General features: G+C 43.4%; 1 protein-coding gene across 1 annotated transcript in view; it reads right to left on the reverse strand.

Annotated features, from left to right (window-relative positions):
* Positions 1-202: 202 nt before the first annotated feature.
* zc3h4 (zinc finger CCCH-type containing 4) overlaps positions 203-25,684 on the reverse strand; it is a 66,503-nt gene continuing 41,021 nt past the window's right edge. The window contains exons 9-12 of the mRNA XM_080181993.1: positions 18,979-19,331; positions 10,909-11,219; positions 9,285-9,527; positions 203-7,028 (exon numbers count right to left, since the gene is read on the reverse strand). Of these exons, the coding sequence (XP_080038119.1) occupies positions 5,527-7,028; positions 9,285-9,527; positions 10,909-11,219; positions 18,979-19,331 (2,409 nt within the window). The 3' untranslated portion in view covers positions 203-5,526. The remainder of the gene's footprint in view (positions 7,029-9,284; positions 9,528-10,908; positions 11,220-18,978; positions 19,332-25,684) is intronic.

The raw sequence follows: 25,684 nt of genomic DNA on the forward strand, positions 1-25,684 counted from the left end.
TTCCCTGCCCAAGTTATAATCCTTCATTTCTGAGACTGGACGATATATTTCTTCACCATGGAAGGAGCCATGATAGAGCCTGGTGCTGTTCTCAATGTATAATTTCTCGCTTTCCAGCAATCGAGAACGTGAATATAATCTATCAGCACCGAAACTAATCACAGCCTCAAAAAGACCAAGATGACGTACCCATCACCAAGAATAAAATATCAATACTGCACTTTTTTATTAGCTTGGTTAAAAACAGATGAAGGATACATGACAATATAATCTATCTAGCACAAATGACATGTGACTCTGATGTTTAAGGGTGCAAAGTAACACACTTAAACTAACTTCCGCATGCCGCCCCTCTTCAAACAGCATCTTCTGTTGAAAGATACATAGAGTTTAACCAGTTAATATGATAATTTTAAAGACAGTTAAATACAAAGACTGATTCTTTTACATACACGAGGAAAACAGATTTGTGGCAGTTGTGTGAAGAGACTGGACCCAGCATGAGGCAACACTTTACCATATGTTGTAAATCTCTTGCGGTGATTTTAGCTGCCACTAGTCAAATAGCAAAGTCATGTAACTTGTAGCTGCGTTTGCTTGTCAGGTTAGCTGGAATCAGTGCAAATGCTGTATTTGGCCCAAGAAAAGGTGTGAGGTTTGGCTAATATTGTAACGTACATTAGGCAAACCATTAAAACTCAGCATTTACATCAATCCAATCTAATTAATAACCAATCCAGCAGTAAGGAACCAGTGTGTAACTAGGAAGGTGTGAACCAAGACTTCTGTGATCCTATTGGAGGAACCACTTGAATTGAGTTGAATTCTTCTGGTTCATTATAGAATTGGCACACCACTGTATACACAGTATGTTTAAACCAATCACCAGTCACAAGGTGGATTGGAATCAAAGCAGCAATGGAGTTTTCATCCTGTGTACATCAAGGGTTATACTTTGACCAACTTCTCTCCATGGATCTTTTTAATCGCATCCCACTCCTTTATCAAACCCATTAATGAATGTCAATACAGAGCGTTCTCTGATAATGACACAGCATCAGGTCCCAGCCTCAAATCTTTTGAGTAACCCTAATCTAAGAATACATTTGCAGTACAAATGGTTTAAAATGTCTACACAAATGCAGTGCGTACAGTGGTGGCCTGCTTGGCAATTTCAAACTGAATCCAAGTTTGGTTCAATAACATTTTAATGTGATACCACTGCCCTGTGAAGGACATCTTGCATTTAGATTCACCCTCAATTTTAAACCTTGATCAGTAAGTTTGGACCTGGTCTCATGCTTTGTCCTGGGAATCGACTGCTGCAAGCGGTAAGATGGCAGGCTCAAATCCCAAATAAAACCATCCTCTCCACCCAGTATAACACTGTCCAATATAAAACCATGTACAGGACGTCACTCCAAACTAGCTTTTCAGTAACCCTTATATAGAATTGAAAGCACAAGCCCCTAATTTCCTCCCAATAACAACACTGCACACTGATGGAACATGAATAATGCAGAGTATATTCTCCCAGCTAATGTTGCATCGACTACACTCTACAGTCACAGACTTCAGAAGCCGCAAACTTGGTAAAACAGATTGCTTTAACTTCAGCCAACCCAAAAATTAACCCCAATTTCTGTTGGACGTAGAATGGAGAATGCATTGCATTTTTATTAACATGCAACACATCAAAGGTAATTTTATTTGGATTCAACTGGATCACAACTGGTGCCCTGACTAGACTGGTGAAAATAGCCAAAGGGTAATTTTATTATTTGTCACCTGGGAACGATATTATAAATTTCAGAGCCATCTTAGATCTACACTAACTATGAGGGGAATTTTCCCTTCCTGTCCGGCATGGGAATCATAGAGGGCTGGGAGAGAGACAGAGAGAGACCGTGCAAAGGGATGCTCTCAGGTGGGACTTTCTGGTTTTGGGTCGAGCGCAGCCAGAAAATCCTGCCCATGTTAGCTCATTGCTGGATGCCCTGTGCTGTTAACATTGCACGTGCAAAGGGATTGGATCTCTACTTTTTTTTAAACAGCTTAAATTTCTTAAAATGGAAAAATTCCTATTTGGACATTTAGAAGTTACAACTTTCATCTTGCGACAAAAGCAAGCACAGAATGGATATGTTGTTTAGAATTCACACCTTGTTTCCCATTTCGATAACTGGCAAAGACAAGGTGGCTCAGTGACTGTGCTTGTTCACTGATAGATATATAAGGGCCACAAATCAAAGCTTCACAAACCAACAACATTTTTTTTGGCCATTTTTCTACTCTGAATATCAGTTATCGAGATAAATGAAAGCTGAGTGAGGAAGCTTTCACATCAGACTTTAAAAAAATCAATAAAATTAAGATAATTGTCATAATTATTTCAAGTGATATTTATGCAACAAAATGTGCTTCAAATATCAGCCCACCCTAGCCCTGGAATGAAGCTTGACAGAGCTTGTGGTATTGCTAAACCCCAGGCAAATCTCGCTCCTTGTAATAAATGGCTGGTTGCTTACATTGCTCAAGTATCCAAGATAATAGGAGTTCCTCTCAAACACCCCGCACACATTTTGAAATGGAAAAGTGCAAATAATTTATACAGATCCTCAGCAATTTGTACATAAAAGATATAAATACACTTCATTAAAAAGGACATAATCTCCAAAATGTTAGTGATATAGAACAAATATTTTGGAAGTAAATAAAAGAGAAGAGCGCCAGATCTACAGGTTTTAAAGGAATCAGTGCTCCTGCATCTCACAACACTCTCTGCACTCCAATGTCAGCTTAGGCCTGTTAAAACATTCAAAATATCAGATATTGTAAATATTACGTACAGTTCATACAGAATGTAAACACAACTTAGAATAATGCACTGTGTGACACCAGCCAGCTGCTTCACACTGGGTGCTGAATGGTCAAACAGAATTGCAACTTTGTGTAATAAATATTGATTACACCACTCGAGTACACTACATGTTAATCACTGTACTAAATGTGTAATAAAAATATATTTGGCTGAACTGTATAAGGTAATTGCTATCCCACAAGCTATAGCGCCACCTCACTTCTAGACAGCATCATTGCCAAGTAAACTCCGCAGACAGTCTTCCTAGTGCAAAGTTGCCTCTGATCCTAGTGTCGCACGTTTTCACAGTCGTCTATACCATACGTATTGCTAACAGGATTTTAACACTGCCCAACTAATTAACCGACAAAAACACCATTGCCTTTGGCCCCAAGTACACACAGTTGAGCGTACACCCATTATTAACCATCACAATGTTGCTACCCCATCCCACTGAGTCTTAGCCATCCTTATTCACCTTTAGCTGGCCTCACAGTCAAAAGCTAACCCTGTGGTGCCAATTCCCAAGGCCAGCAGTGAATCCTGGTCACAGTCCAAACCTTGTTGACACTAACAGATTATTGCTATGTCAGCTGTCTGACTTGCCCATCAACACAGCTCTGCTGATAGCTCAGCAGCATTTGCTGGGAACGCATTTGCTCCACAGCTTTCCCCACGATAGCTCGCGGTAATAAAGGAATGTGACTCGCTTAAAGTTTATTTATTAGTGTCTCAAGTAGGCTTACATTAACATTGGAATGAAGTTGCTGTGAAAATCTCCAAGTCGCCACACTCCAGCGCCTGTTTGGGTACACTGAGGGAGAATTTAGCATGGCCAATGCACCTTACCAGCACGTCTTTCAGTGTGAGGAAACCAGAGCACCCGGACGAAACCTACACAGAACGTGGGGAGAACGTGCAGACTCAGCACAGGCAGTGACCCAAGCCGGGAATCAAACCTGGGTCCCTGACACTGTGAGGCAGCAGTGCTAACCACTGTGCCACCATGCCGCCCCTTGGCGGTGCTGAGGCTGATTCAGATGGTTAGCCCGATCGGATCTGTTTGGGAACTTTGAAAATTCACAACGCCTGACAAGGAAGCACAGCGTCAAAGTACAGCACTGTAACGGGAGAATTGCTCCTGCTACTAAGTGCAGCAATGCACAGAAGCACCTTACAGTTAACAAGTAAAAAAATAATTTAAACACTTTCATCGGCATTAGTGCAGTGTTTATGGAAACTCTGTTACAATATACATTTTAACAGCAAACCCTACATATTTACACAGACTATTAAAAACAAAATTATTTTGTTATTGTTCATCTAATCTGGATTTTAGGAAATGTCGGAGGGAGCCTTATGACAGAAAAAAACATTTTTATTTTCTTCACAGATTATTCTACACTAATCCATCAATCTCTGATTCTTCAGTGCCTAAGCTACAGATACAAACAGGCCTAAAACTGTGTGAATGCTAGCCTTTTTCTCTGCATTCTGTACATATTTACCATATAAAGATAAAAGTAAAACAAAGCAGCACCTTGCGTACGATTTCTCCACAGAAGAAATGCTTCAATATACAGTATTTGGAGTCTATTGTGGAAATGTCATGGATCGTGGAATCTGGCGTTGAGAAAGCCCTGGTAACCTGGAAGACACCCGTGTCCAATTTGGACACGATTTGGAATGCACACAAACAATGGCCTGTTCTTGCCACCATTTCCAGGGGAACAGAGATCAAGAGGTGCTTCGTTTTATTTAATTTTTTTGAAAGATTCTCTGTTATTCTTCAATACTCTGTCCCTCGGTTTATCAAGAATACAGTTTATATACAAATATATGTGTGTATTTTTAAAATACATGTTTAAGACATTCAACATTTCTGAGAGGGTTCTTTTGTTTATAAGTCTGGGGAGTTTCACAGCCTTATGTGTGAAATCTTTTTGGGGGTTCTACCTCGCAGAGTGGGGATAAGCTGGTGCCTCAGAGGCCGCAGGCGATCGTACTTATGTGACACAGTGACATATCTTAGCCTCGCAACCTCCTCACCCCCACCTCAAGCAGGATGAAATAAACTCGGGAATCTGCAGAACAAGCCTCTCATCTGAATGTGTCGGAGGGTCACTGCACAAATACACCATTCAACTCAGAACATATTATATCCACATTCAATGTCAATTATGCACTTCTACACATAACTACACTGTTGTGTTTCTAACAAGAGAGCCCTGTCAAAAGAAAATTCAATCTCATTTTCTACTCAAATTTGTTTTTGCAACATGGATAGGAGCTCACCATCTTGTCACAGATAAACCCCCATCTTTCAGCAGACTGACTTTTCTTTCAGAAAGAATGTTTAAGAGCCAATAGTTGGACATTTCTAAGGGTCCTGTTTCTCAAGAGTCTGAATTAATGATCTAAATCACACATTGCGTTCAGATATTGGTCTTTTGAACTGACTAAACTCCAGCTCAGAGAATTCTATCACTGCTTTCTAAATCATATTCACATTTACCACGGTATTAAATTACAAAGTTAAAGAATATGATAAAACGTTGCCCGACACTGTGTCCAGCCCTTCTGTGAGGATATATATATAATATATATATATTTACACACATACACGCACGCGCGATTAAATGCAGCATTCACTGTCCTTTTACAATTTACTGACAAAATGGTGATGCAGTTGGATCGAAACCTTTAAAAACATCCTTCAGTGAGGTTGTGTCCTGCTCGCTTTCTTCATGAGGGCTGCTCCCACCAAAGGGGCTACCTGAGCCAGATTTACTGCTCTGCTTTACCTCAGAGAACTGTGGATGAACCAGTCCAAAGAGAGATTGCACTGGGAGGCTGTGCACTCCAGTCTGAGCCGTCTCCTGTGAGGGGGCAGCAGGAGTGGCTGGCTTTGGCCGGGGCCTGTTATAACTGTTATATCTATCTGTGCAACTTTCTGAACCTGACTTTTCATTTCCCGGTTGATCCAAGGCTGATTTCCTTACAAACAACGGCTCCTTCGGCTTAATGGTGCTTTTCGGTATATCCGAACCTTTAGGCTGAACAGTACCTTCAATGGAAGGCTCTACACTTCTGACATTTGCACTGGGAGCACTCTGAGTTCTTGGATCATACAAACTAATGCCACTCAGCATAGTACTCTGTCCCCCACCTCCTCCTCTGCCCTTCCCACCAACAGTAACCAATCTGGGATCATATGGTGCAAGTCCAGCACCCAAATCCTTCCCTACAGGAGCAACAGAGGGCTCGGTTTGTTCCATGGTCTTGCCAGGTTGTGAACTGGAGGGTTGGGGTCCAGCAGTGGACCTCTGCAGTCTTGGGTCAGCAGGTGTCTTTCGCACCCTGGGGTCAGAAGGTTTGTCGCTTGGTGTAGTCAGCTTGGTTGCTGTAGCATCCACACTCTTCAACAGTCTGGACAATAAGCCCAAGTCTGGGAGGGCGGAAGCAGGTGCTGGCTGGAGAGGTTCCACTACTGGCTCAGTATTGCGCTGCCTGGGGTCCGAAGGTCCAGTTTGTGGAGAACGGTTTAACCGAGGGTCCAATGCTGGGAAGGGCACAGGAACAGCAATGGGATCTGGCTTCGGAATAGGAAGTGGGATCAGATCCTCAGGGCTCCACAAAACACTTTTGGCAAAATGAGGCTTCCCCAGGGAGATGTCCATTTTAATATGGCTAAACTGTTTAAGCTGACACCTAGGATCCCTCAGGGGAAAACCTGGCAGCGGATCAAGCGGGATAGTGACTGCCCTGTCCCTCAGAATCCTCTCTCCTTCCTCCTCACTAACTGCTGCTTGAGGTTTTACACTGGCAGGAGCAATCTGTTGAGCAGCATCTCCTTTCAGCACAGTTCCAGTCCAGCTTTCTGGAGCAGCTGCATCAGATCCAGAGCTTCCTGATGTGTTCTCTGTGCTTCGAGAAAGTCTGGGATCCCTTGAAATCCGAGGATCCACGGGTCGGTTCACATTCAATTGCCTCTCCTTCTGAAGACGTGGATCAGCAGCACTCTGGCTGTTACCATTGCTGCTATGTGTTATCCACTGGGCCTGCGCTTGAGGTTTGCTAGCAGATTGCTGACGGAGAGTTTTTAATATGGAGCTCATGCTACTTCCGCCTTCTTCTTCATCACTTGAGTACCAATTATCACCATCACCTACAAAACACACAACGCATGACTTCATACTGCAGCAGTTACTCCAGCTGAGGCGAGATACTTTGATCAACTTAAGAAAAAGCACAGAATTTTAATATACTTTGTGTTGTCATTTTACATACAATCAGTTTCTCTAATAGTCCAGCACAGCCTTGCAAGATAAAACAATTAACAGGGAAGCAGTGGTGTAGTGGTATTGCTACTGGGCTAGTGATCCAGAGACTCAGGGTAATGTTCTGGGGACTCGGGTTCTAATCTCACCAGGGCAGATGGTGGAATATGAATTCAATAAAAGTCTGGATTTAAAAATCTACTGATAACCATGAAACCATTGTCGACTGTTGGAAAACCCATCTGGTTCACTGATGTCCTTTAGGGAAGGAAATCTGCTGTACTTACCTGATTCCAGAGCCACAGCAATGTGTTACAGTAGCAAGTGGTTAGCACTGCTACTTCACAGCGCCAGGGACCCAGGTTCAATTCCCGGCTTGGGTCACTGTCTGTGTGGAGTTTGCACTTTCTCCCCCTGTTTCCTTCGGGTGTTCCAGTTTCCTCCTCTGAAAGACTTGCTGGTTAGGTGCATTGACCCGAACAGGCGCTGGACTGTGGCGACTAGGGGTATTGCGCAGTACCTTAATTGTAGTGTTAATGTGAGCCTTACTTGTGACTAATAAATAAACTAACTTTTAACTGAAATGGAAGCCATTCAGTTCAAGGACAATTAGGGATGGGCAGTGAATATTGGCCCAGCCAGCGGTGCCCACATCCCATGAATTAATTTTTTAAAAATATTAAAATGTAGAGAAAAACTTCACTATGTCAACTTTTTAAATCCAGATTTTTATTGAATTCATATTCCACCATCTGCCCTGGTGGGATTAGAACCCGAGTCTCAGAAATTATTTTCAGGGAACTGGGTTTCAAACTGGAAAAAAATGTTCATATTGCATGAATTTTACAAGATACTTCATTCTTAAAATATCCCTTTAACTTGTCGTGAAACAAAGTTCTGAAAAGGGGGTAGTGTATTCCTGGTAAACATCTCCATCCTAAGAAGTATCTCAGGTTGCCATGGAGATAAAAAATCAAATAGAATCCCAGTGGGTGTTGAGTGTAGTTTCCAGCACCTCCTGTAAAACAGACATGCCTCACTGAGCAGAATCTACTGCTGTGGAGAAGCAGGGAAAACCCTGCTGTGGAAAAGCTCAAGCAGGATGATTTTGAGGGTACTGTTTCTGTTCCAAAGAAAAGAAATGGAACGCATAGGGCTCATGAAGATTTAGGGAAAATGGGGATTCACTGAGGTGTGTCTTGCCAAGTTCCAGAACGCCAGTGGAGTGGAACGACTGTTAAAGGACACTGGACGTTTCAACCTCCTGTGGAGAAGAGTGGTGAACCTTTGCTGGTGAGCTGTGAGTAACATTAAGACTGTTCCATTAATGCTACATATTTACCAGAACAGCAGAACAGAAAGGAGTGTTTTATGAGCCATATTTTACGTTAGCTAGTTAATGGAACCTTTTCTTTAGTTTGAGGTTTGAGATGCCTGGTAATTGACAATTGATCTGTCTTGATTTTAGGTTGCGCTACAGTAAATGTCTTAAAAAGTGAAATCTTGTCCTTTGGTTATTGTTGCTGATCTTTTGCAAAATTCATCTTTTTAAAAGTTATTGGTCTTTATGGGGATGGTAAAAGTACAGAGAGTATTAACCGGTGGAACAGACTTCTGGGCAGAAGAGCAAAGACAAACTCACTGACAGAATTTCAAAGCTAGATGCTGTATTGGGGATGGTGGGGGAAAGACAGTGAAGATTCTGTCTGGATTAATCAGCCAAACAGCTTTTCCCTTCCTACTTCATGTTGCAAAACATGGGTCTTAATGTCCATGTTGAAGGAGATGCAGTTCACATGGGAGAGGGAGAATTCTCCCTGAAAAATGTGCATTGTAGTCCATCTTTAGGCAGAGCAGCACCTTACAGCCTGACAAGGACTCTTAAAATGAAGTCTCTGACCACTGCTTTGAAATTTGACCCCAATGAATGGTTTCTACCGTTATGCATTTGACCAACACATTCAGCACTGGTTTGACCGAAGGAAAGTACAGTTTACACAAGGTATGAAATTCTCAGACTTGCAACAAGATTTCAAATATTGTGTATTACAATCGCACACCATTTAAGGATCACTGGAAAAAAATCTGCTTCCTCGTTACTTGTGAGTAGAGGCCTAATTGGAATATAAAAGCTATGTACTCACCCTCCTCATTTTCCTTCTCCCGCTGGCTGCCCTCAGCTCTTCTCTTTGCCTTCTCCTCTTCCTCCTGCTGTTTTTGTTGGATGCGGAGAAAAAGTGCTCGCTGAGCCGCAGGAAGGAAATCAGGGATATTTACATTGCCTTTCTGATTGGGTGAGACACTTCCATTCTCCTCAGCATCCATTTCCTCAATCTGTGGCAGCAGAACTGGCTGGCCGTCTCCTTCATGCATCTCTTCATAGTCACCTGGTAATACAGTCAACATTGAAGGGTAAGCTTGCATTCTGTGGAACTGGTTGAATTCTCATACATATCATCAAATTCAACCTTTTCTCAAGGTTTCAACACATTGTTATATTTCTATTCAATTCATAGCAGTTCAATAGTCACTTTTTGGGGTAATCCTGCTGTTTCAATGTTGCTCCATACAGTTTATTGTTGGTGGGCTGGGGGGAACATAGGAACAGGAGTAGGCCATTCAGCCCCTTGAGCCCTCTCCGCCGTTCAATAACATCATGGTTGATCTGCAGCTTGATACCCCAGCTCAATTAAAATTTGTCTACTTCATACTGAAACCTAACAATGTAACCAGCATCAATCGCCTGTTCAGGGAAGAGAGTTCCAAATCTCCTCCACTCTCTGTGTGTAGAAGTTCTAACATCTCTCTTGAACGGCTTGTCCCTAATGTTTGGATTATAGCCCCTGGTTCTAGAGCCTTCAACTCGTGAAAACAGTTTGCCTTTATCCACCCTGTAAATATTTTGTAGACTTGTTTCAAATCACCCCTCAACTCTCTGAATTTGAGAGAATAAAGGCCTAATTTGTCAAGTCCCTCCTTGAAACAACTCTGAAGTCTAGAAACCACTGAGCAAAAAAATGGACATTTTTCTAATTCATCATCTAATGAAGGGGGAAATCTCTCCATTTTTTCCTTGCACTACATCAAAGCAGCAAGTGGTACAATGGTTAGCACTGCTGCCTCACAGCGTCAGGGACTGGGGATCGAATCCCGGCTTGAGTCACCGTCTGTGTGGAGTTTGCACGTTCTCCCTGTGTCTGCGTGGATCTCCTCCGGGTGCTCCGGTTTCCTCCCACAATCCAAAGGTATGCTAAATTCTCCCTCAGTGTACCCAAACAGGCTCCAGAATGTGACGACTAGTAACTTAATTGCAGTGTTAATGCAAGCCTACTTGTGACACTGATAAATAAACTTTCGCTAAAGGAGTTGTAAGATCATTTTGCTCTTCCAACTTTGCCAGTATGGTGGAGCCACACAGGATTCTGGGCAACTATTGGTCCAATGATTTCTTCCCAAAGAGACAATGGCAAGAAGAGGTCAGATGAATAACTCAGCATGACGAAGAAAGAGAATGGAATATAAAATCCCCAATGCACTAGTGCATTTTGATTGTTGCGAAGGAGGAAGAAAAAGGTCAGAGCATTTTTAACCACTAAATCTGTAAAATTGGAAATTTCAGTTTTGTCAGTCATTCCCTTCATCGGTTTTCAAGCAATCAATCTCCAATTTTAAGGTAAACACATTTTCTGTTTGTGACTCTCATTTATTGCAAAATAAATTAATATTTGCTAAAATTCATCAATGTCCGGATTGGAAAGGGCATCCTACCTTCCTCTCCATCTTGGCCAAAGTCCATTTGCATTCCCTGTTGCTGATAGTAGTTTTCATAGAAATTGGGTTCAGAGGGAACAGGAGGCATCATTCCTGGATCTCCTTGCATGAATGGCGGCATTGGAGGGCCTGGTCCTACTGGTGGTCCTGGGCCTAATGGCATATCCTCTGGGCCAGGGCCTGACATGGGTCCATGCATTGGGCCAGGCATGGGACCGGCTCCTGGTCCCATACCTGGAGGAGGTCCTGGTGGCCCGGGAGGTCCCGGAGGCCCTGGGAACCCAGGAGGCGGTGGTGGGAATCGAGGCCTATGTGGAAAAAGAAATGGGGTAATGTTATTCGCAAACTCATCCTTAGTTTTTTTACAACCTTACCCTTTGAGGACAATTGCATTCTTCCTGCACAAAACCAAACATTACAGCAAATTGTAGTTTCATAAGATTCTGTGAGTTTAATTCATTCTACACATCAGAATCTGGCCGTACTTGGAAATGCATAGTAAACTAAGGTTGAGTCAGCACAGCTTCGTCAAAGGGAAGTCATGTTTCACAAATCTGTTAGCGTTCTTTGGGGAGGTAATGAAGAAGTTAGACAAAGGATGGCCAGTGGACATAATTTATTTGGATTTCTAGAAAGCCTTTGATAAGGTGCCTTTGAGAAGGTTGCTAAGTAAACTAAGAGCCAATGGTGTGGGAGGCAAGGTACTGGCATGAATAGAAGATTGGCTGACAGATAGAAGGCAGAGAGTGGGGATAAGAGGATCCTTTTCAGGGTAGCAACCCGTGACTAGTGGTGTTCCACAGGGGTCAGTGCTGGGACCACAACTTTTCACTATATACATTAATGATCTGGAAGATGGAACTGAGGGCATGATATGTACAGGGACAGGGTAATGTTGAGGAAGTGGGGAGACTGCAGAATGACTGGACAGGCTAGGAGAGTGGGCAAAGAAGTGGCAGATGGAATACAATGTGGGAAAGTGTGAGATTATGCACTTTGGTAGGAAGAATAGAGGTGTAAACTATTTTCTAAATGGGGAAAGGCTTTGGAATTCTGAAGCACAAAGGGACTTGGGAATCCTGGTTCAGGACTCTCTCAGGTTAACATGCAGATTCAGTTGGCATTTAGGAAGGCAAATTCAATGTTAGCATTCATTTCTAGGGGACTAAAATAAAAAAGTAAGGATTACTGCTGAGGCACTGGTCAGACGCCATTTGGAATATTGTCAGCAGTTGTGGGCCCCATTCCTAAAGAAGGGTATGCTGGCCTTGGAGGGGATCCAGGAGAGGTTCATAAGAGTGATCCCAGGAATTAAGAGTTTATCATATGAGGAGCAGTTGAGAAGACCGCATCTATACTCAGTTGAGAAGGATGGGGGGGAATCTAATTGAAACTTACAGAATACTGAGAGGCCTAGACAGAGTGGACATGGAGGGAATGTTTCCACTATTGGGAGAGACTAGAACTCAAGGACACAACCTCAGAGCAAAGAGACGCTCCTTTAAAACTGAGATGAGGAGGAATTTCTTCAGCCAGAGGGTGGTGAATCTGTGAAACTCATTGCCACAGACGGCTGTGGAGGCCAGGTCATTGAGTGTCTTTAAGACAGAGATAGATAGATTAGTGTATAAGACTATGAATGGTATAGATAGAGTGAACAGTGGTAAGCTTTTTCCTAGGTTGGATACAATAATTACGAGGGACCACGGGCTTAGGGTGAGGGGGGCGAGGTATAACTCAGATGTTAGAGGGAGGTTTTTCACACCGAGGGTGGTGGGGGCCTGGAATGCACTGCCAAGTAGGGCGGTGGAGGCAGGCACACTAGGGTTGTTTAAGGCTTACTTAGACAGGCACATGAGCGGACTAGAGATGGAGGGATACAGGAGACTTTTCTAAATAAAGATCAAGAGCTTTGGGACGTCCCTGGGAATCAACTGATTCCTATGGACCTTCCAAAATATTTCATGGCTCACTTGCTTTATTTCTGACCTTCTGGGGATTCCATAAATGTCTAAGTTTTGCATGTTTATTGATGTCTTTTCTTTTACTTCACAGAAGATTCGGTCCGCCTTGTTGATCAACAAGGGGCATACACGCGGTGGGTCGTGCGAGGGCTGCTCTTGGATGTTGCTTCGAGAGTTGCCTAGTGCTTCACATCGTTAGTGTACGCTTAAACTGGACCATCTGACGGGCAACATGACAGCTCAGTGACTATCACTGTTTGCTGTGCAAATACATGGATTTGGGTCGGTGTCTGCAAGAGTTAGCACGTTCTCCCCGTGATTGTGTGGATTTTCTCCGGGTGCTCTGGTTTCCTCCCACACCCCAAAAACGTGCTCTTAGGCTGATTGGTGTAACAAATTGTCCCTAAATTAGTCTTCCCTCAATCTTCCCCAATAGGCGTAGACAAAGGTCATGGGTAGAGGAGGGCACTCAATGTTAAAATGGCGGCACGGGCTCGTTGGGCCGAAGGGCCTGTTTCCCGTGCTGTGTTGTTCTTTGTTCTTTGATCAATAAGGGGATCAATGGTTCCAGAGAGAAAGCAGGATAATGGGGATGGGAATCATATCAGCCATGAGTGAATGGCAGAGCAGGCTCGATGGGCCGAATGGCCTAATTCTGCTCCTACATCTTATGGTTTTATGGTTTCAGTTTTATAAGAAAGTGGCTGAGTAGCTGTCACAGCTGAAAAGGGTGATGCAGAGGCAAAAGGGCTATATTGATCTTAGGAAACAAACATTCTACAGCAACAAATATTCCCAACAAACCTTCCTTTTTGCAGCATCCGAAACATCTCAGGCAATTTTCTAGCCCAATTTGGCACAGACACAAACTCAAACTCCTTATGAGCAGAAGCTCTTGTGAGGGGGCCATAATGAGATAGTCTCAGAATGAGATCTTTCTTGCCAGCAACGTCATTAGGTCACGCCCAGTGAGGGGGCATGAACCCAATTACCATCATTAACATGTATCTAAATATTCAAATCTGGCTTATTGCCAGATATTCTGGGAATGTCATATGTTCCCATCCACAGGCATGACATTACAACTGGCGGGAATCACTACTGGTCCCCAAAAACAGAAACCAGACGTGATGACCACATGAAGGTCTCAGAGGCCAGTACAGCCCCCTGGGTGGACTGGGACATGGCCCTAGCACTGCACCCTAACACCAGCAACCTGGTGGTGCCAGATTGGATGGGGCCAGAAGGAACGGAGACTATAGGAAAGCCTTATTGGGAATGGGGGCGTGGATGCCAGCGATCATTAATGGAGGAGGGATGTCTTCACCTTAATTTTGAGATTGGGTGCCAGCTCTGTGCAGCTGGACTAAACAGCGCCTTTAGACTCCAACCTTCACAATGACAGTGTCAAACCAGCTCCCCTGCTTTAACATGGCAAGGTGGGGGAAGATCTGGACAAAAAAACCCGCCAGTTTAGAGTCAGAACCTGACACTTTGGCATTTTTTTGGGAAAAACAGCATTCACTTCAAGGAAGTTTTGGGTGAAAAAAATCCTTTCATTCATTTGATCTCCTCTCCTACAAATGCCAACTCATTGCAGCTTTTAGCATTCACTAAAGAAGATTACATCTCTAACAGTGCACCACTCCATTAAAAATGCATTAGAGATCTTACCTTTGCAAATGTTAGTGCATGACTTTAACCTAACATCCCTCAGCTCAGGGGTAAGGATGATTCAGGGTAGAAAGAATAGGCCATCAATGGGCAAAAATGTCATGAAATCAAATTCAGCAGAGTTTGCATTTGGGGTGACTCCAAACTTCAGTTTTTAAGCATAAGCGATAACAATGTGCAGCTAAGGATGCAGGTATATCATCAATACAATCACTGTTTTGGAAACCAATATATAAGCTATTACAATCAAATTCAAGTTACTACAATAATTGCTGCTCACAAATAGTCTATACACTACCCCCTCCTGATAGACATTAAGGAGGGATGGTAAGGTGAAAAGCCTGCAGACCCTTTGTTTTTTTTTTAATTCATTTACAGGATGTGGATGTTGCTGGCTAGGGCATCATTCATTACCTATCCCTAAATGCCCTGACAAGGTAGTGGTGGGCTAGCTTCTTGAACCCCTGCAGTCCATGTGGTGTAGGTACATCTACAGTGCTGTTAGGGAGGGAGTTCTAAGACTTTTGACCCAGCAACAGTGAAGGAACAGCGATATATTTCCAAGTCAGGATAGTGAGTCACTTGGAAGGGAACCTCCAAGTCACAGGTTCCCATGTATCTGCTGTTTTTGTCCTTCTGGATGGTAACGGTCATGGGTTTGGAAGGTGCTGCCTAAGGAGCCTTAGTGAGTTTCTGCAGTGTATCTTGTTTCTAGTACACATGGTTACTATTGTGGATCAGAGATGGAGGGATTGAATATTTATGGAAGGGGTAGCAATCAAGTGGGCAAAATTATCCTGGATGGTGTCAAGCTTCTTCAGTCCTGTTGGAGCTGCACTCATCCAGGTAAGTATTCCATCACAATCCTGAATTGTGCCTTCTATATGGAGGACAGGCTTTGGGGAGTCAGGAGGTGAGTTACTCACCACAGGATTCCCAGCCTCTAACCTGCTCTTGTAGCCACAGTATTGATATAGAACATAGAACAGTACAGCACAGTACAGGCCCTTCGGCCCTCGGTGTTGTGCTGAGTTTGTCTGAAACCAAGATCAAGCTATCCCACTCCCTATCATTCTGGTGTGTTCCACTTGCTATCCAATAACCACTTGAAAGTTCCTAAAGTGTCCAACTCCACTATCACAGCAGGCAGTCTATTCCACACCCCAACCACTCTCTGAATAAAGAACCTATCTCGGACATCCCTCCTATATCTCCCACCATGAACCTTATAGTAACGCCCCCTAGTGACAGCTACATCCACCTGAGGAAATAGTCTCTGAACATCCACTCTATCAATCCCCCTCATCATCTTATAGACTTCTATTAAGTCGCCTCTCATCCTCCTCCGCTCTAAAGAGAAAAGCCTAAGCTCCCTCAACCTTTCCTCATAAGACCTACCCTCCAACCCAGGCAGCATCCTGGTAAATCTCCTCTGCACTCTCTCCGATGCTTCCACATCCTTCTTATAGTGAGGTGACCAGAACTGCACACAATATTCCAAATGTGGTCTCATCAAGGTCCGGTATAGTTGCAGCATAACCCCATGGCTCTTAGACTCTAACACACAAAAGGCCTTCTTCACTTGAGTGGCAACCTTCAGAGATCTGTGGATATGAACCCCCAAGTTCTCTTTGTTCCTCCACATTCCTGTCATTGACCCGGTAATCCGCATTCAAATTTGTCCTAGCAAAATGAATCACCTTGCACTTATCAGGGTTAAACTCCATCTGCCATTTTTCAGCCCAGCTCTGCATTCTATCAATGTCTCTTTGCAGCCTACAAGAGCCCTCTCCCTCATCCACTACTCCACCAATCTTGGTGTCATCAGCAAATTTACTGACCTATCGTTCAGCCCCCTCCTCCAAGTCACTGATAAAAATCACAAATAGCAGAGGACCCAGCACTGATCCCTGTGGTACACCGCTTGTAACTGGCCTCCAGTCTGAAAATTTTCCATCCACCACCACCCTCTGTCTTCTATGAGACAGCCAGTTACTTATCCAATCGGCCAAATTTCCCTCTATCCCACACCTCCTTACTTTCTTCATGAGTCACCATGGGGAACCTTATCAAACGCCTTACTAAAATCCATGTATACGACATCAACTGCTCTACCTTCATCCACATACTTAGTTACCTCCTCAAAGAATTCAATCAAATTTGTGAGGCAAGACTTAGCCTCATGAAACCGTGCTGACTATCCCGGATTAAGCTGCATCTTTCCAAATGGTCATAAATCCTATCCCTCAGGATCTTTTCCATTAACTTACCGGCCCACCAAAGTAAGACTGACCGGCTTATAATTATCAGGGTCATTCCTATTTCCTTTCTTGAACAGAGGAACAACATTCACATCATAATTGCCCTTCCCGCAGATATGGCTGCTCCAGTTTAGTTTCTAATCAATGGTGACCCCCAGGATCCTGATAGTGAGAGATTCAGCAATGGTAAGTCAAGGGGTAAAGGTTATAGATCCTCTCCTGTTGGAGAGGATCATTGTCTAGCAGTTGTGTGGCACAAATGTTACTTGGCACTTATCAGCACAAGCCTGGATATTGCTGCATTTGGACATGGACTGCTCCAGTATCTGAGGAGTCGTGAATGGTGCTGAACATGGTGCCGTCATCAGCGAACATCCCCTTTGTGACCTTTCTGGATTCAATTAAACCCCAACATTTCAGCCATGGTCTTCAATTCCTTTATCCGGAAACAACCAGCTGTGAATACACTCAGAATTTTACTCCAGTGATTTTGCATTTTACAACACATGAACAATTTCCTGTTTTAAGAATGTCAACAGGGTACTTTGACCAGTGGCTTGAAGAAATAGATCTATTTGGTGAGTCATGATGTGATCAATAACAAATTCATGTTTCACTTAATATTTTAGAAGTATTTTAGTTCTGGGAAGGCTATAGCTGTGAAGGTTACCTTGAGAGAGTACCAGCACATCTAAAAGAAAATTGTAGTTCAGAAGGTTACCCTTAATGAAGTCAGAATAGAGAGATAGAGCTATGAAACAGCAGATGGCTTACTGAGCTGGAAAACTGGAGATGTGATGGCTCCATTGCTTGCAAAGAAGTGCAGTCCACAGAGATTTTTGTTTTGGGAATTAGAACTAAATTAGTTTAAAAATATTAAGTGAATCTTGAAAGGCAATGTCATCAAGGAAATGGGAAGAGCTTAAGAAGTTTCTCTGCTTTCAATCTGTCTGTGTGTTTGCTGGGTGAAGGGGTTAAGAGCAGTTTGGACTTTGTGTGGTTTGCAGTTCACATAGGTGGCCAGGGAGACATCTGGTGAAGTTAGAGCTCATGAGATGTCCTGGGGAGCTGAAAAAATTTTGAAAGATCTCTTGTTCTATGCTGGAGAGGACTAGAGCTCAGACTTTGAGGAACCACTTATACCTCAGTGCAGCTAGGTGACTGGAGTTCAGAGAAAACCAGGTAGGTAATGACCTTAATAAAGATAGTGGTCTGTAAAAGATTTGGGAGCTGAGCAGTCGTTGAAGCAGTCCAGTCAGTGATTTTCAAGATAATTCCAAGGCTAGATCTTTGAAAGTGAAGAGTTGAAATCCCTTGTGAGGGAGACAGAGTTTTAATGAGATTTTGAGACTCACAATGGTCACTGATATCTGGATGGGTAGCTGAGAAATCATGGGGTCTGTTTTGGTTGTATCTACCATTTAAAAGTGTGGTATATTCAACTAGTTTGTCTGGAAAATTGTCATATTTACCTCATTCTAATTCTGAATGTTAAGCATATAAGATAGAAATTGTAGATTGTTTTACTTTCAGGTTTTATATAGTAAAGCTTATTTTGTTTATTTAAAAGCATGGAATCTTCTGACTTTATTCTCCTAGTCCAATCTATCACGTAAAGCAGCCTCCCATCCATTGATTCTGTCTACACTTCCCACTGCCTCAACAAAGCAGCCAGCATAATTAAGACTCCACACACTCCAGACATTCTCTCTTCCAACTTCTTCCATAGGGAAAAAGATCCAAATGTCTGAGGTCATGTACCAACTGACTCAAGAACCAACCTCTTTCCTGCTGCCATCAGAATTCTGAATGGACCTACCTTGTATTAAGTTGCTCTTTCTCTACACCCTGACAATGACCGTAATACTACATTCTGCACTCCCTCGTTTCTTCTCTATGAAAGCTATACTATGTATCGTGCATGAAACAATACTTCTCACTGTATGTAATACATGTGGCAAAAATAAATCAAATAAATCCTACTGGAAAATTGGGATTTCAAACTTTGTCTACTTTAAGCAAAATATTACTGGTCCCCAACCAGATTTTTGGCACAATCTCTAATCACATCATATATTTTAAAAAAGATCATTTTAAAAAAAAGCAGAGTTGTTGACACATGTAATAGGCTTGTGCCAAACTTTCAGAGTAGAACACAAAATGCTTACCTCATTCCCATTTTATGAACCAGATGTGAAGTGGGTTGAACAACTATCTCAAAGAGTGAGGGGATCTTCTTTTGACCTGGTAGACACGGTGGTCCAGGGGGTGGAGGGCCTGGTGGCAGAGGACCTATTGGCGGTGGGCCAGGTGGCGGGGGGCCAGGGGGTGGAGGCGGCCCCATCATGGGAGGCCGAGGAGGATTGGGGATATTCGAAGGAGGAGGCATTGGCAGTCGAGGTGGTGTGGGCAATAACCCAACTCCAGGTGGCGGCTTTGGTAAGGGAGTGATTCCTTGTTTCTTTAGCTCTTCTACTTCCTTCTCGTCCTCTGCACCAGCTTCTGCCTCACTCGCTAGCATCTGATTGAAAAGATAAAAAAAAACCAATTTAACGATTGAATGATAGAGGGTGCCAGTCACGCCTGCTGATTCTTTGGCAGTTTTCCATTATGCCCCATGTCCCTGTTCTTTCTTCATTGCTTTGTATTTTCAAGTTAGGGATGGCATGTTGGCACAGTGGTTAGTACAGCTGCCTCAGTGCCAGGGATCTGGATTCAATTCCGGACTTGGGCCTGTGCAGAGTTTGCATTTTCTCCCTGTAATCTGCATGGGTTATCTCCGGGTGCTCTAGCTTCCTCTTATAGTCCAAAGATGTGTGGGTTAGGTGGATTGGCTATGCTAAAATTGCTCCTTAGTGTTAGGGGGACCAGTAGAGTAAATACATGGGGTTATAGGGATTGGGCCCTGGGTGGGATTGTTGTCAGTGCAGACCTGATGGGCCAATTGGCCTCCTTCTGCACTGTAGAGATTCTAAGTATTTTAATTCCCTTTTGAAATTTACAATTAAACCACCCTCCCATCATCCATTCAGGCAGTGTATTCCAGATCACAACAATCCGCTGTGTAAAAAAATGTTTCTTCTTATTGCCTCTGCTTCTTTTGCTGATCTGTGTCCACCAATTGCCAACCCTTTTGTCACTGGAAACAATCATTCTTCATTTACCCTAACAAAACCGTTCATGATTTTGAGTACCTTTATCAAATCAGCTTTAAAGAGGACAACTCTCCATCTTTTCCAGTCCCTCCATGTAACTGGTTTGCTTGTCCTGTCGGGGAGGGTTTAATCTAACTTGACAGGGGGGTGGGAGAAGGCACAAGGGAGTTTGGCAAGATTGGATGGTGTTTATTTTAACGCAAAGAGTCTGATGAACAAGGCAAATGAGTTGAGGCACAAATTAAAACATAGGGGTCTGACGTCATTGCTGTCTCTTAGATATGGTTGAGAGAGACACATAGGATTGGTAGCTCAATATTCCAGGATATAGGAACTCAGGCAAGATAAGGACGCAGGTAAAAGAGGAGAAGGTATTGCAATTTTAGTCAGGGAATCAATCAATGACAATAGTAAGGAGTGACGATGTTCCTCCTTAGGAGGCTCATGAAATGAAGCCATATGGATAGAACTTAAAAACCAAAAAGGAGCAAGCACGTTACTGGGAATGTTTGAGAGGCCCTGAACAGTCCGAGAGTAATAGTAGAGCAGATATGGAGGCAAATTTCAGAGAAAAGTAATAGGGTAGTAATAGTGAGGGATTTCCACTTCCCCAACATTAACTGGGGTCATCATAGTGTGAAAGGTTTAGCGGGAGTAAAATTCTCAAAATGCATTTGGGAGAACATTTTAAGTTACGTAGAAGGTCCTACAAGAGAGAGGGAGGTCCTGTATAATCTTAGGTACTGAAGTCGGGCAAACGGTTGAAGTATCAGCAGGGAAACATTTTGCAGAAAGCAATCAGAACTTGATTGTTATGGAAAATGATACGGATGGGCCAGAAATCAAAGTTATAAACTGAGGAAAGCTGATTTTAATACCATCAGATAAGATTTGGCCAGAGTGGGCTGGGAGCAAATGTTGTTAGGTAAAGCTGTGATGGAACAGTGGGAAGCTTTCAAGTTTAAGTTGATAGGGGTTCAGGACCAGCATATTCCTGTTAGGATGAAGGATAAGTATGGCAAGTTTTGGGAACCTTGGATAATGAGAGATATTGTGAGCCTAGTCAAAGGGAAAAGGGAAGCATTTGTCAAAGCTGGGAGGTTGGGAACACACGAAGCAAGTGTGAAATACAAGGAAAGTAGAAAGAAACTTGAGCAATGAATAAGAAGAGCTAAAAAGGGTCATGAAAAAGCATTGGCTAGTATGATTAAGGAAAATCCCAAGGCTTTTTACAGATATATAAAGAGCAAGAGAGCCAGGGAGAGGACAAAGGAGGGAGTCTATGTGTGGAGCCAGAGGAAATGGGCAAGTTATTAAATGAGTACTTTGCATCAGTATTAACCAAAGAGAAGGACTTGGTGAATGATGAATCTGGGAAAGGGTGCGTAGTTAGTTGGAGTCATGTTGAGATCAAAAAGGAGGAGGTATTGGGGTTCTTGAGAAACATCAAGGTAGACAAGTCTCCAGGGCCTGTTAGGATATACCCCAGAATACTGAGAGAGGCAAGAGAGGAAATTGCTGGGGCCTTCAGAGAAATCTCTGTATCCTCACTGGCCACAGGGGAGGTCCCAAAGGATGGGAGAATAGCCACTGTTGTTCCTTTGTTTAAGAAGGGTAGCAAGAATAATCCAGGTAATTACAGGCCGGTGAGCCTTACATCAGTGGTAGAGAAATTATTGGAGAGGATTCTTCGAGACAATCTTTATTCCCACTTGCATGTAAGTGGATGCATTAGTGAGAGGCAACATGGTTTTGTGAAGGGGAGGTCATGTCTCATGAACTTATTGAGTTTTTCGAGGAAGTGATGAAGATGATTGTGAGGGTAAGGCAGTGGATGTTGTCGAATGGACTTCAGTAAGGCCTTTGACAAGGTCCCTCGTGGCAGACTGATGCAGAAGGTGAAGTCGTATGAGATCAGAGGTGAGCTGGCAAGGTGGATACAAAACTGGCTCAGTCAAAGAAGTCAGAGGATAGCAGTGGAAGGATGCATTTCTGAATGGAGGGCTGTGACAAGTGGTGTTCCTCAGGGATCAGTGCTGGGACCTTTGCTGTTTGTAGTATATATAAATGATTTGGAGGAAAATGTAACTGGATTGACTAATAAGTTTGAAGACGACACAAACGTTGGTGGATTTGCGGATAGTGATAAGTACCATCAGAGGATACAGAGGATATAAATCAGATGGAGACTTGGGCAGAGAGATGGCAGATGGAGTTTAATCCGGACAAATGTGAGGTAATACATTTTGGAAGGTCTAATACAGAGGGAAATACACAGTAAATGGCAGAACCCTTAGCAGTATTGATAGGCAAAGGGATGTGGGTGTACAGGTACACAGGTCACTGAAAGTGGCAATTCAGGTGGAGAAGGTAGTCAAGAAGACATACAGCATGCTTGCCTTCATCGGCTGGGATTTTGAGTTTAAAAATTGGCAAGTCACGTTGACGCTTTGCAGAACCTTAGCAAGGCCGCACTTGGAATATAGTGTTCAATTCTAGTCGCCACACTACCAGAAGGATGTGGAGGCTTTGGAGAGGGTACAGAAAAGATTTACCGGGATGTCACCGGATATGGAGAGCATTGGCTATGAGGAGAGGTTGGAGAAACTTGGTTTGTTCTCACTGGAGTGATGGAGGTTGAGGGGAGACCTGCTAGAAGTCTACAAGATCATGAGAGGCATGGATAGATTGGATAGTCAGAAATTTTTTCCCAGGGTGGAAGAGTCAATTACTAGGGGCATAGGTTTAAGGTGGGGCAAGTTTCAAAAAAGACGTAAGAGGCAGATTTTTTACAGAGCGGTGGGTGCCTGGAACTCGTTGCCAGGGGGGATAGTGGAAGCGGAAATAGTACTGACTTTTAAGGGGCATCTTGACAAGTACGCAAATGAGATGGGAATAGAGGGATATGGTCCCCGGAACCGTGGGGGGTTTTAGTTAAGTCAGGGAACATGGTTGGTGCAGGCTTGGGAAGCCAAAGGGCCTGTTCCTGTGCTATAATTTTCTTTGTTCATTCATGGAGGAAATAGGGGGGGTACAGGACCAACATTAAGGATAAAAGGATGACTAGGGAAGGAGTAGGGCCATGAAGGACCACAATGGTAATCCGTGTATGGAGCAGGAAGATGTAGGTAGAGTTATAAATGAATATTTTGGTAGGAATTGTCCCGTCCTGCTCGCCACCAGAATCGTAGTGGGCAGGGGCGGACCATGCAAAGGTCCATTGACCTCGGGAGGAATTTTCCATTCTTGGGGTGAGCGCAGCCGGGAAATCTCACCCTTTGTATCGGTGTTCACTAGTGAGAGAGACAATGTAGGCACAGAAATCAGGGAGAAGGACTGTGAAACAATTAAAGAAATTAACATAGACAGGCAGGAGGTTCTGAGTGGTTTGACAAGCTTAAAAGTAGATAGATCTCCAGGGCCAGGTGAAATATATCCCAGCCTGTGAGTGAGGCAAGGGAACAAATGGCAGGGGCACTGGCAATAATTTTCAAATTTTGCTCTGGTCACAGGAGGACTGAAGGACAATGAATGTGGTTTCATTATTCAAGAAGGCAGGAAGGGATAAACCAGATAACTACAGGCCGGTCAGTCTAACCTCAGTGGTGGGAAACTATTGGAAGCAATTCTGAGAAACAGAATGAATCTGCATTTGGAGGGGCAGGGATTAATCAAGAACAGTCAGCATGGTTTTGTTAAGGAGATCATGTCTGACCAACTTGATTGAACTTTTTGATGAGGTGACCTGGTGCGTAGATGAGGGCAATGTATTTGATGCAGTCTTCCTGGACTTCAGCAAAGTTTTTGACAAAGTCCCACATGGGAGATTGATAACAAAGGTAAGATCCCATGGGATCCAGAATTGGTTGAGCAGCAGGAAGCAGAGGGTGATGGTCAAGGGGTTTTTCTGCAGGTGTCACAGCCCTTGCTATTTATGGTTTATATAAATGATTTAGACTTGAATGTAGGAGGATTGATGAGTAAGTTCGCAGGTGATATGAAAATTGGCAGGGTGGTGAATAGTGAGGAAGATAGCTTTAGATTACAGGAGGATATAGACTGGCTGGTCAGCAGCAAATGGAATTCAATCCAGATAAGTGTCAGGTGATGCACTTGGGCAGGACAAACAGGACAAAGAATCCCGAGAAACACTGAGGATCGGAGGGGCATTGGTGTGCATGTAAACTGATTCCTTAATGTAGCAGAACAGGTGGATAAAGTGGTTAAGAAGGCATATGCTGTGCTTGCCTTTATTAGCCGAGGCATAGAGTTTAAGTGCAAGAAAGTTATCCTTGAACTATATAAAACGTTGGTTGGGTCACAGCTAGAATATTGCGTGCAGTTCTGGAAGCCACATTATAGGAGGGATGTGATAGCACTCACTGGGAAAGTTGGAGAGGAGATTTACCAGGATGTTACCTGGGCTGGAGAGATTTAGTTATGAAAATAGATTGGAAAGACTGGGGTTGCTTTCCTTGGAGCAGAAAAGACTGAGAGGGGACACAATTGGGACATATAGAATTGTGAGGGGCATAGACAGAGTAGACAGGAAGAAACTTTTCCCCTTGGTGGAGGGATCAATGACCAGGGAGCAGATATTTAAGGTAAGGGGTAGTAAGGAGGTTTGGCGGGGGGGGGGGGGGGGGGGGGGGGGCGCTTTGGTGGTCAGTTTCACTGGAGGGTACCCTTTGAACACTGGCAGGTTAGCATCTAATGCCTGCATCCTTTTAAGTGATTTGATTAACAGGCATGGATTACTTAGCCACTAGCAAAAAGCATTGTCTGTTTTTCTGTCCTTTCACACTTGAATATATCTCATGTTTTATAACAATGCGGTTAAAAAAGAGGAAAGTAAATCTCATAAAATATGTTTTAAACATTCAGCCTCTGACTGACACTCCTACTCATGTGCCAATGCACGTCAAATCACATCACCTTGTGAACTGGCATTTGTCCTGCTTACACTCTCTCCCTGTTTCTCATTGCAGAACCAAGTTCAGCACAACACGCGTGAGCGCTCACAGGCAAAGGGGTAATGCACGAGATACAACCATTCACGCCATATGGAGAGGGCATTTGAAATCGCTGGTGGGAACAGGAAATGTGTGGTGTTACAGGGATAGGATGCAGGAGAAAGCTTGGGTAAGATACTTCGTTTGATAGTTGGTGCAGACTCAATAGGCCAAATGGCCTCCTTCTGCACTGTACGGATTCTATGATCCCATGAAATGGGAGGATGTTGAGAGGTGTAAATGAAGTGAGAAACATGTGAGTGAATATCTGTAGATCCCTTAAGATGGCAGGACAGATTGATAAGGAGAGCAGATAAGGCAACACAAGAATCTCCAACGTCACTATGACTTGAATGGCTCCAATGTGTAAGCCAATTCTAAGATAAGCAATTTCCTTGTAGCAGGAAGCATATCAATTGATAATGTATAAAACTAATACTGTATTAACTGACATGAATGGTTCAAAATTAGCAGCTTCTGTTCTCCAAAAACAATAGAGGGAGAAAGTGCACTGAAGTGCTTCACACTAGTCAATGCAGATTAGGCATGTCCCTGGTTTAATAAAAGCAAATTACTACGGAGGCGCGAATCTTTGACAAAGGGTCTTCGAAACACCAGCTCTTCTCTCTCCTTACAGATGCTGCCAGACCTGCTGAGATCTTCCAGCGTTTTCCGGTTTGGTCCCTGATTTAATCGTGGGTTGATGT

This window comes from Carcharhinus amblyrhynchos, unplaced genomic scaffold (assembly GCF_965287045.1).
Source record: "Carcharhinus amblyrhynchos unplaced genomic scaffold, sCarAmb.v2.hapA scaffold_44, whole genome shotgun sequence".
Lineage (NCBI taxonomy): Eukaryota > Metazoa > Chordata > Chondrichthyes > Carcharhiniformes > Carcharhinidae > Carcharhinus > Carcharhinus amblyrhynchos.